The 12138-nt window shown below is 29.4% G+C and overlaps 1 protein-coding gene across 2 annotated transcripts; it reads left to right on the top strand.

Annotated features, from left to right (window-relative positions):
- The first annotated feature begins 303 nt into the window (after positions 1–303).
- Positions 304–5666, top strand: LOC107845303 (MADS-box protein CMB1-like). 2 transcript variants are annotated; one of them, XM_016689541.2, is made up of 8 exons: positions 304–667; positions 2099–2177; positions 3403–3497; positions 3627–3726; positions 4029–4070; positions 4179–4220; positions 4414–4556; positions 5303–5645. In XM_016689541.2, exons 1-8 carry the CDS (start codon positions 483–485, stop codon positions 5385–5387), a joined length of 771 nt encoding a protein of 256 aa, XP_016545027.2. In that variant the 5' UTR covers positions 304–482; the 3' UTR covers positions 5388–5645. The 2 variants fall into 2 exon arrangements, with proteins under 2 accessions (XP_016545027.2, NP_001311550.1); NM_001324621.1 differs by having other exon boundaries at positions 427–667; positions 3403–3464; positions 5303–5666.
- Positions 5667–12138: the final 6472 nt, after the last annotated feature.

The raw sequence follows: 12138 nt of genomic DNA, 5'->3' as shown, positions 1-12138 counted from the left end.
AATATGCTCTTATAATATACGTATAGGTCTAAACATACCATTAGTTAATTAGTTGATAGCATCCAATTAATCAATAACACGTATACATTTTAATCAATTTTTAACCTTTTCGTTTGCTTTTCACGGTATGTAAAATTACACGTATACATTTTATTAAGTCGCCCGTAAAATTGAAGTGTGCAAATAATTTTTCTGAACAATTACATAATGCAACTTGTTTTTTTTTTTTAAAATTAACTTTTTGGTTTTTAGTGGGAGTAGGGCTGTGGGTAAGGGGGGTGTAAATGGAAAGGTACCAATAGAGGAAGCCCCAGGGTTTCCATATTTTCAACTCACTCTCTTTCTTTCATTTCATTTAATTTGTACCCTCTTGTAACTATTATCCAAAAGTAGTTCAACTTGCATCCTCTCCAAGTGTTAGAAGAATAACCCCTTTTTATATATCCATCCTCTCTGCAAAAATTGAACAAACATAGACAATAATGGGAAGAGGAAGAGTTGAGTTGAAGAGAATAGAAAACAAAATAAACAGACAAGTCACTTTTGCTAAGAGAAGAAATGGACTTCTTAAGAAAGCTTATGAACTTTCTGTTCTTTGTGATGCTGAAGTTGCTCTTATCATTTTCTCAAATCGTGGTAAACTCTATGAATTCTGCAGCACTTCAAGGTAATTTATTTTATTTAATATAATTATACTATGTATGTGTTTACAATTTTAATGGTTTTTTTTACCTAGGTCCTTCTTTACCAAAAACCCTTAATTATCTACTAAGTACTCTCATTTTATTCTTACTTTCATTAAATTTGGTTATCAAACTTGTGTGATTTCTCTCTCACTTCAATTTTAATGCAAGATCTGAGTTGTCTTAATATGTACGTACTGTTTTTTTACTATACACATATATGATCAATTCTCCCTCTTTCTTTCTTTATATATTCTACTCTTGATTTTGGAAGATCTACTTATTTATGTTTGTTTTTCGAACTTTTGTATATGAAAAGACTGATGTTTTTTTTTTTTTTCAAAAAAAGAATGTATAATTTGCTAAGAACAGACAGTTCTTGATTTTTTCTAAAATTTCTTCACCATATCTATTGTTGTTTTTTGATCTGTAGGTAGACTTTTTATGAGCTCTATAACATTAAATTCGTTTATCTTTTGAATGAGACTATTTAAGGTTGATTTCTAAGATGATTACTGAATTACTAAGTGTTATTTCAGAAAGTACCACATTCTTTCTCAATTTCAATTTTTTTTCTTCTGGAAAATAAATTTTTTGAGATAGCGAGTATCAGTTAAGTGACTATCTGAGAAATCAACTCAAAATTTCGAGCAGTGAAATAGCTTGCAAAGGATTTTACTGCCAAAATTATGGAAACCTAATTACCAATTTTACTATTTACAATTTTTTACTGTTAAGATTTGATTTGCAGACCAGGTGTCATATTTGACAGTGGCAAAAATACTGCTACTTTTTTCCTTTGATTCCCAAGGCGGATGAGCAAAGGCTGCTTATGTTGGTTTCCAATCTATCTTTTTGTAATCATAATTTAATACTAGTGTTTACTAATCTAAAAATGTACTTAGTACTTATTTATTTACAATTCGATGGAGTATATCCACCAGATCATGGCAAAAATTTGTGACCCGGAGTCCATATATATTCGTACTTTACTGATGGTACCGACCACAACATAACAATATATTTAGTATAATTTCATAAGTGAGTCAACAGACGGTGTGATGTTGTATATGCAATCTTGCTCCTACTAGCTTTGTAATGTTAGGGAGATTTGTTTCCACTAGATTTTTGGCTAGAGTATGGTATGTTAAATGTACTTTAATAAACAAATATACATTTTCACTTAGATATGTTTAATTATATTTTGTACGGCAATAATTAATCTAAATAACATGAGTTAATCCAGACCCTTATGTGCCTTCATTATCTAGCCTCAAAATCAATTTTTTCCAAGTGGATCGTACCTTCATAATAATGACAACTTTTGGTGCATCAGCCTTGCACTGCAAAATGTTCTTAAAAAAATTGTTATAGAGTCACATGAAATAACTAAATGTTTCATTTTATTGTTGCAGCATGGTGAAAACAATTGAAAAGTATCAGCGTTGCAGCTATGCTACTTTGGAAGCTAACCAATCAGCTACTGATACTCAGGTTCTCCTTGCATTTCAATTTGTTTATTTTACTTCTTTTTGAACCGTTTTAAGATGATACATTTTCTTTTTTGGCAGCTCTTTAAGTATAACATTCAATATAACATGCTAGAAGCACCAAGACTAATGGATGTTTTGCATATACATTCTACGCATCTTTAGTTTAAGACCACAGTTCCACAAGGTTGTAAAGACTTTTTTATTTTCTTAAACTTCGTTCTTAATTAAACTAGACAAACAAATTAAAATGGATGAGTAATTAAGTATTTATGTACTTTTTTGTCTATTCATCTAAGCCTTGATAATATTATTTTGTCAGTCAGTGGCATACTTTTTTTGAAATTTATAAAAAAATAGTAGTATTTGATTAGTTGAAATGGCATTTAGAAATTAGAATTGTTCTTAAACATGAATATAAATTGAAGTTATTTTCACTAATTTTTTTCCAGACCAACGACATAAATTCAAGATCTTTTATTAAGGAGAGTGGATACAATGAATCCAAAAGAATTCAATTAAGCCGAGAGGATTCTATGAACTCAAGATGTTTAATTAAGACAAATAAATCCTTTTTACCACACTACAACTCTTGTTGGTTATTGAAGATGTCTTGTTCTTGATGTCACCACTAGTCTTTTTCACATTTTCCACCATATTTGTGAAACACATTTCCCTAGACATATGGAGTATTTAGAAACTGCGATGCATGTTATTTTTGATACACCAGATCAAATAATGTACAAGAAATAATTTTAGCATAACTAAAACTTACATTACTAATACATATCAGCATACTAATATATCTTATTTTGTACTATTTTTATACATCCGACCCAACAAGCCCTTTATATACGTACAATTGAATATCATCCCTTAATTTCGAGCCAACGTCCGTGCACCTCGACTAAGTTCACTTGATACCGGCAACCTCATATCTTAAAATTTATCAGATAACTTTGTCCGCTAAAGCTAGGACAGATTGAAAGAATCACCTGTTATTTTTTTTCAATCTGCTGGAAATTGTATCCTGTGTGATTGATGAGATAGGAATACTGATTTTTTTATTGCTGTGGTTGTTGTTGTTATTAATATTGTTGCTGCCATTCTTGTTATTGTATATGTTGTAATTAATTAATGGCTAAAGTCAAAAGCAGTCTTCTTAATTTGCCCACATCTTTACTTTCGATACCTTAACAGTCCACTAAAACGTCATTATTTTGTGACAGAATAACTACCACGAGTATCTGAGGCTAAAAGCAAGAGTTGAGCTCCTCCAACGATCTCAGAGGTCTGTTTTGTTCACTATGATCAGTATATCCCCGTACGTGTCTCAAATTAGTTGTCATGTTTTGTCTTTTGAGAGTCAAACTATATTATAATTCCGTTGTCTAATACGGTAAATATATATAGTCGTTGATTTAATTTGTTACGTTTTATTAAAATTACACAGAAACTTTCTTGGGGAAGATTTGGGGACATTAAGCACAAAGGACCTGGAGCAGCTTGAGAATCAATTAGAGTCCTCCTTAAAGCAAATCAGGTCAAGGAAGGTAAATTCTTTTAAATAGATCCTAACTTATAAATTGTTTATGAAGGGATAAATGGACAAATCAAATCGGATTTGGTGTATAAACTACTTATACAATATAATATCGATCTATCCATATTAAATATGGATAAAAAATGGATTAAATGACAAATGTTATGAATATCCATACAATCCATAGTTTTAGGAATAGTTAGGTAAAGTTTAGTAGTTAATATCCATATTTGATTCATTTTTAAATGGTTAATTATCCAATTTTTCCAGCCCTATCCAACAACTTTGTTTTTTTTGCCCTTTAATTTGCAGACACAATTCATGCTGGATCAGCTTGCAGATCTTCAACAAAGGGTACTCATTTTGGAATTGTATTCTTTTTTCTTTTTTTTCTCAAATTCTAAAAGGAAAATGCTCAAAAAATTAAGCTAATTCAACTTTTCTATGAATTTTAATTTGCAGGAGCAAATGCTGGCAGAATCTAATAGATTACTCCGCAGAAAGGTAAAAACATTAATGACCAATAAGATTAAATTGTATAAACTGTGAAATTTTCAAACCATCATGTAATTTTTGTTACTAGTTATAACAAGTAAAATGTCTTAGTACTGTTAATATCCTTCAGGTACATAACTTGATATTCTGACGATATATATAACTTAAACTCATGTGAACTTTCGTGTTGTGCTTTTTTTAGCTAGAAGAAAGTACAGCTGGATTTCCAGTTCGATTGAGTTGGGAAGATGGAGCTGATCAAGCCATGCATCAACATAATCGTCTCCCCCACACTGAGGGTTTCTTGCAGCCTCTTGGATTGCATTCTTCTCCTCCACATTTTGGGTAATTTTTAAAATTAACTTCTATTTCTATTAATATATCTATGTATGTGCACCATGGTGTAGTCTAATGAATAATAATGTGGGAAAGGCTCTAAAAGTCTTCACCGATCAAGCAAGATACTGTCTTACTTGATACGTTGATGGGAAGTTAATTAGGCACACAATTGACACAAGTTGATTGATCCAGATACAACCGTTATAAAATGAGAGAGAACCAATGTCTGGCATTACATAATTTATTTTTGTTTAGTTGGTAGAACTTACTATCATAGTACTTATGCATCATATATACTAACAAAATAAAGTATCTTCCGTTCTCCTTCCGTGACCTAAGTGTCAGCTGGTGACGACCCAGGATTTAAGGTCGTGGGTGCACGAACTGTTCGAACACACAAATTGAAAGGTTCTGCCTAAAAACTAAAGCACGTTGTCTCCTTGGCTTACTGAGTGTTTTCCTACTTCTAATACCAAATTTTATACGGCTTTTTATATAACTATACCTAGTCACGTCAAAATTAATGGATGCCGGAGCACCAAAAGTTTGACTATAGATCCGCCCCCGGTGTCAGCAAGCCTGTTATGCTCCTTGTACGTATGGCTTTGTGTAGGATGCCCAATCTAGCTCATCAGGAACCTCCATTCACATAAAATGGGATTAAAAATTAGGTTTCATGTACAGTTCTCTTGCATGCTATTATTATTAATTTCTTTGTTATTATTTATTGTTTTCTGGTTAACTTTTTCCAGGTACAATCCTGTTAATACGGATGAGGTGAATGCAGCAGCAACTGCTCACAATATGAATGGATTTATTCATGGATGGATGCTTTAATCTGATAATTCGAAGCATCTACTCCATCTTTGGTTCAACCAAATATACAGTAATAATGTATTTGCATGTATTGTCCTTTTTGTTTTGTTGCAAATTGTATTTAGAACCTTTATCGATCAATGGAGGACAATAAATTTAATGTATGCATAATTAAGCTGTTGCTAGCTACTACAACATTTGAACCATCCTGACTATGCATTTCTGCTTGTATCCCAATATGTAATTAAATGGAAGTGTTGTATTTTTGTATCTTTTAAACTACTATTCACGTTGCACCTTCATCAATATTTCAGAATGTGCTTATATAATATATACATTACAGGATTCAAATGGCTAGGCTCTATACTTGTGGCTTTTTGTTATTTATGGACAATTTGGAATTTGAAGTCAACAAGGTTTTCAAGAATAATGAAATTGGACTAGTCACAACAAGGTTGAGGTACTTATGTCTAATTCTTTTCCTCTTTAAAATGATTTATGTAACTAGTCAAGAAAGACAAGCAAAATATCGAGCTACACTTTCTCTGTTTCAATTTATGTGGTCTAATTTTATTGGATGTTGCCAAAAGAACATTTCAATAATTATATCATGTTGTTAAAGGTATAAATTTCTATTCCACCTTATCGATCCAAGTTAATAGTTGATATTATTTTATCACACCCGTCTAGTGGGATAAATTTGTGCAGTGATTATAATCCGAGGACTATAATCTCGGGATAACGTAGTCCCCAAATAAAATGGCACCTAAGTATTTGTGGTACTAAAACTTGTATAATTAAAAGTAAATGAGAAATTTAAAGTTAAATTATTTCTAAATATAAAAAAGTGGTCATGTTACTTGAAACACTTTAAAATAAAAGAGTTCCAAATAAATTGAAACAAAGAGATATATAGACGAGTTATGCCATGGACACATATCGTAGAAGTTTAAAGAAAACCACTATATTTCAAACCTAGTACTTTAAATAAGTAAAGAATAATTCCATCGAGATCATGTTGGAATCTAATTCAATCGTAATCCACAATGAAGGCATCATTAGACATTTACTTTATAGACAACATTTGTATTAAGAATATATAACGTTCCAAGAATTTACAGTTTTAATTTGTCTTTCAAGCTTTCTCTTCTACTTAAGTCTACTTCCATTAATCAATTTACTTCTTGCTTCATATGAGTTAAAAGTGTGATTTTTCGTTGCTACAACTTACAACGTAGCACAAAGCAGATTTCGAATCAATAAATATGAAGTACTTGTCTCCATTCTTATGTTTGTTAGAGTTGTGATCCAAATTTTGTTGATACGATCAGAAAGTTTCGTGGTGCGATCCATGTTTGTGATTTTCAATGGGCTCTATGGTGGTAGCATAGGGATCGGGCCGATAGGCCTTTGGACCTTTATGTAATCCGCTGATAAAAAAAGATTCAATTTCTTCATAAAGTAGGGAGTTGTTCTCGATCAACCTAAAGAAAATTGTATTATACACCCAACCGAGAAGAGTTAGATGGTGATTTATTACCCGCCATTCGACTTACTTAAAAATATGTTTTTTTTTTTTTGTTAGAAGATAATTTTTTCGTTCATACTTAACTTAAAACTACAAAAAATGTTTGGAGCTTGGCTCCCAATTTCTAGTGTAAGTAAATTTTGTTTTGCCTGCTCAAAAAATAGAATTGACGTAAGTATAAAAAAAGGAACTAGCTAATTCTTTTGAATAACAATAAATAAATAAATTTCTTCTTTGTTCCTTTATTTGCATGCCAGGGTATCAACTATCAACTAGTTAATATATTCTGCTCCCAATACACATGTATGTTTTAGTTTTGGCTCCCCAATCTCTTTTTTTGACCTACACTACATTGAAAATAATAAGGTTGATGAATATATTATATGATGATACATTAATGGACTAAATTAAATCAACCGAATTGGTATTCTTTTCAACACTACTAATCACCAAGAAAACAAATAAAGAATATGTTTTCCTTCATTTGGGTTTTGCAAGACCTAGCCCCCCCACCCACCCACCCACCCACATTTCACTCTTTTTCGACATCCTTTAGACAAGAGATAAGATTCTCTTCATTATCATCATTTTTTATTTATTTCAATTCAGTGTTTGATACTCACATTAGAGTTCGACTAGATTTGAATTTGCACCGAAAAATTCTATATTGAGGGGGATGCGCCCTAATAAAGACGAATTTGTACCCAAAGAAACTAAAATTCGAGACTTCTGATTAAGAAGAATAAATTAAATCCTTATCAATCTACCATCATCATATATGAATACGTATTCATTTGTTGATGATGTAAATACTGAAGATAAGACGTGTAGAATATTTAATACATTTTGCTTTAAATTATTGTCGAAAAGTACTAGGAATATCACAAGAATGTATCACGTGTTTTCAAAAAAAAAAAAATACAAGAAAAAGTATCAAGCACGCCTGGATGTGTAGCCTCTATCTAATTTGTTTTTTGTTAACTATCTAATTTTCCAACATAAGTGAAAAATGGATTATAACATTTTAATAATTAATTACAAAGATAATAAAGTAATTTTTCAAATTATTTTACCGGGTAATAATTCAAGCAGAATTTATCAATTAACTTCAATAGATGTACTCCCCGGTCCATTGCTTGTCATTGTGATGTTTCTATCATACGCTTAAGGATAATTTGACTATATACTATTTTTAAAATAATATTAATCTTTCTCCATCTTTATTGAATAAAGGTATAGGTAAAAATTAGTAGTTAATTATTCTAATTTTTTAAAACAATAACTATTTTGAATTATATATTTTTAATAAGTATGATAAATAATATCGACTCGAAAAAGTAGAAGTATATACTCCCTCTTTTTGAATTTATTTGCCTTATTTTGACTTAACACATAATTAATATTTTTTTTAAAAAAATAAATCTTGTAATGTTAAATTAAAATATATTAAATTTATAAAAATATCATTTAATTTTGTATTTTTAAATATATAATTTAGAAATTTAAAATTAAAAAAGAATATATTCTTTTAAAACAAACAAAAAATAGTACAAATAAATTTAAATGAATAGCATAAAATACAGATACCAAGTTTGGAGAATGTTTAAATGCCTCTCATTCTTTACTTGATTGGGGCAAGCAAAAGAATTTGTCAAAATTTATGATAACCAAAAAGAGACAATCCCTATTTGCCCAACTTGCAAATACAGCCAAATATTGGGCCCCATCCCACGTGAAATCCCTCAATATGCATACTGCCCCCACCTACCCCTTCCTTGCCCTTTAATCTTTATTTGGAAACTACTATTCAAATCCATAGCACCACTACTACATGCCGAAGCTAATAAATTCTAGTACTCCCCAGTCTCATCCTCTCGTAAAAATGTGATATCATTTGAATTGAATAAAACAATTTTTTTTATCAAATTTATGATACCAATTTTTTTTTTATATTTGTATAGTTGAAAATTATTTTACTAAAAGAAAAAAAATAAATCAAATTATTTCTAATTAGAATAAGGTGATTTTTTTTTTTGAAACACACTAAAAAAAAAAAAGTTCCACGTAAAATATACTTAAAGCTATATGCGAAAAAGGTTGAGACACACTCGAATCTTAGGAGGGTCCTATTACCCCCTGGACTAATTAAAATCGTATTTTTGACAACCTTAGTCCGGGGGTAATAGGACCCTCCTAATATTCGAATGTGTCTCAACTTTTTCGCATATAATTCAAGGTGGAAATAGAGCGTTTTTCCTAAGTCTTATAGAAAAGTTATTAAAACATAGCAATTTATATTAAAATCAATGTTGTATCTAATTAAATAATATAAGAAAATTATCATATCTCAAATATGTTATTGCATGTTGTGTTTCCATTTATTGTTTCTTTAAAATAAAAAATTAGTTTTTTTCACCAAATAAATAAATTAGTTCTTTTTATCAAGATTCACGCAATTAAATACAGTAATTACTAATCATTGTCATGTAGTTATCCTGTTGTTAAGCTACTCCACTTAAATATTAATCAATCATATTATTACTGAACCAGTTTAAGATTTTTAGTTTCCTGAGTAGTTGATTTGCTGATCAATTAGCTTAAATTCAGCAAAGAAAAACATTAGTTTAATTATTTACCTTCTCACAAAACCAATAAATATTTAATGGATAAGAACAAAATCTGATGAGTTACCTTTAGTAATTACTGCCCCAATGATTGAGCGTGTCTTCTTAGGCTTCTAAGTCTAAGAAAACAAGCCTCCAAGACTGCCCAAAAAATTTTCACTTTGTAATTAATATCAAGCTTTAGTTTCTAGTTGATAAGCACAACAACAGAAGAAAAATTACAATAATTTATATCATTCAAAATTAAAAGTATGAAAAGAATCATAATAAAGATAAAAATCACAGAAGGAAAACAACAATAATTTATTTCATTCAAAACTAAAAATATGAAAAGAATTTTAACAAAGATCAAAACTAAAAATTATTATGCGAAATTAAATTTTAATATTAAATTTCTTTACAAATAAAGTAAAGAGAAAACTGAACCTGCTCTAAGCTGATGATGATAAACTAGGGCATTCATGTCCTCCTTCGAAAGAATAAATGACAAACAAATTTTATAACAAATCCTAGACCTAATGAATTCTATCTTGAAAAGGATTTTGGAATTTAAACAAAATTAATTATTCTTCTAATATTAAAAATAGACATATAATTGTTAATTTTTCATATTAATTAATTATTCTTGCACTTTAACCATATAACTAATAATAAAATAATTAGCACTATTTTTTTGTATTAAATTATTTGTTATTGTTATATTTTATAATATCTAATTAATAGTTTTCATATTTATATGTAATTGTCGTACTTTAACCATAATTCTTATGAAAAATTGGTCACACAAACCAAATAGGAGACAAACTTGAAAAAAGTACGTAGAAAAATTTTCACGTGAAATAATTTATTTTTAGGATTTAAAGAATCCTAGTTCTAACCATATATATTTTTGTATTTTAGGACTCCTTAGTTATAACTTTTTTCTCTATATACTTTTCTTTACCATATACTTTAGGATTCCCTAATTATAAATATTAAAAATAATTATTTAATAATTTAAGAAAATGAGTAAAAAGACTATTTTATCTATTGCAGAAATTTTTAATGAAGCGCAAAAAATTCAAATCGTTTTTCTAAGGATCTTCACACTTTTAATATATTATATAGATATATAGATTATAGATATAGATAGCTTTTACCCTAAAAACCTAAACCCTAATCTTTATTCTAGATCATTTAACGCAAAGCTAACCCACCATTCAGAGTTTAATAAGTAATAAAAATTATACCATTTAGCCCACTGCTAATACCTAACGCTACTACTATATATAGAATTGTCTCTTTATTAATGGCCTCGTTACTCTTAATTTCCTCTTCATATCTCTACCTTCACACATAAAAAAGAAAACAATATGGTTGACTTAACAAATTGCGTGCTAGCAAATCTTTGAAAAGAAAGTAATACAGTATATGAAATAAATTGAAAACTTCCCGTCAAAAGCAAAGCAATGGAGAAGGCTTTGAAGGTAGATGACTACACGAGGGGGAAACTTTCATAGAAGCTTTACCATTTACTTTATGGATATAGATATGAAATGATCCTACATTCTGGAAAAAAGTTTCTTATAACAATTGTTTTGGTAATCCAACTTTACACTTTGGTGTAATAGTGTTTTTCACTTTTAATATATTACTTGAGTTGCATTGTTGTGTATTTACAAACGCAAACTTTTAATAATGATGCTTACTACTTCAATGAATAGTACAAAGCCTGTCCCAAAAATTTATTTATGACTAAATTAATTCAATTTCTCTATAGTTTACCTCGAGAAGTTATCGATAGCCATTGGTATGGATTGCACCGTGCAGAAGATGACTGAGATGCTTTAATTGATGGTGCATCCAATCTTCAACATCTTCCGTTATAACATGATTTCATGAATTGCACCTGACAAAACAAATTAATGTATTCAGTACCAAATTATTTCAATAAAGCTAAGATCAAGATAACCAAAAAAGTGTTTAGTTTATTTAAATGAATAAATATCATATGCATTCCTGAATTTCTTAAATAAATAAATAAAAATTAAGAAAATACATTTCTAAAGATGGAATCATCGTCGGTTATGGTGTGGCTCACAAAGTTGAGATCATTAATTTAATTTTTTGCTTTTCAATACCAACATTAGAGTGTGACTAATTCAAAATCACGTTACAGAAGTCCCATTAGAAAAAACTGCAAGCAAAAAGTAGTTGAATGAAGGAAGAGGAACATAAATGTGTGAAAGTTATATAACTTATCAATGGTGTACATAATTCGAAGAGTTGGCTTCCAACACGTAAAATAATTAATTAATAATTTGAGAAAACTAATAAAAAGACGATTTTGTCTATTGCGAATTTTTTTAATGAAGGGCAAAAAGTTCAAACAATATTTTTAAAGTGCTTCACACTTTTAATAAATTTTATATATATATATATACACACACGCGCCATGCGCATATATTTCACTTTAATGAGTTCAATTTTATAGAATCGTTTGAACATAAAAATCTTAGTAGTTATCACATAATTATTAACTATGTGAGTACTGAAGTTAATAATAACGAGAATAAACGACACAATGCTAGCTTAACTATCTAACAAACCTTCTATAATAAATTTAGTACCTTTTACAATT

The sequence above is a fragment of the Capsicum annuum genome, chromosome 3 (assembly GCF_002878395.1).
Source record: "Capsicum annuum cultivar UCD-10X-F1 chromosome 3, UCD10Xv1.1, whole genome shotgun sequence".
NCBI classification, from domain to species: domain Eukaryota; kingdom Viridiplantae; phylum Streptophyta; class Magnoliopsida; order Solanales; family Solanaceae; genus Capsicum; species Capsicum annuum.
This window is presented reverse-complemented; position numbering and strand designations above follow the sequence as displayed.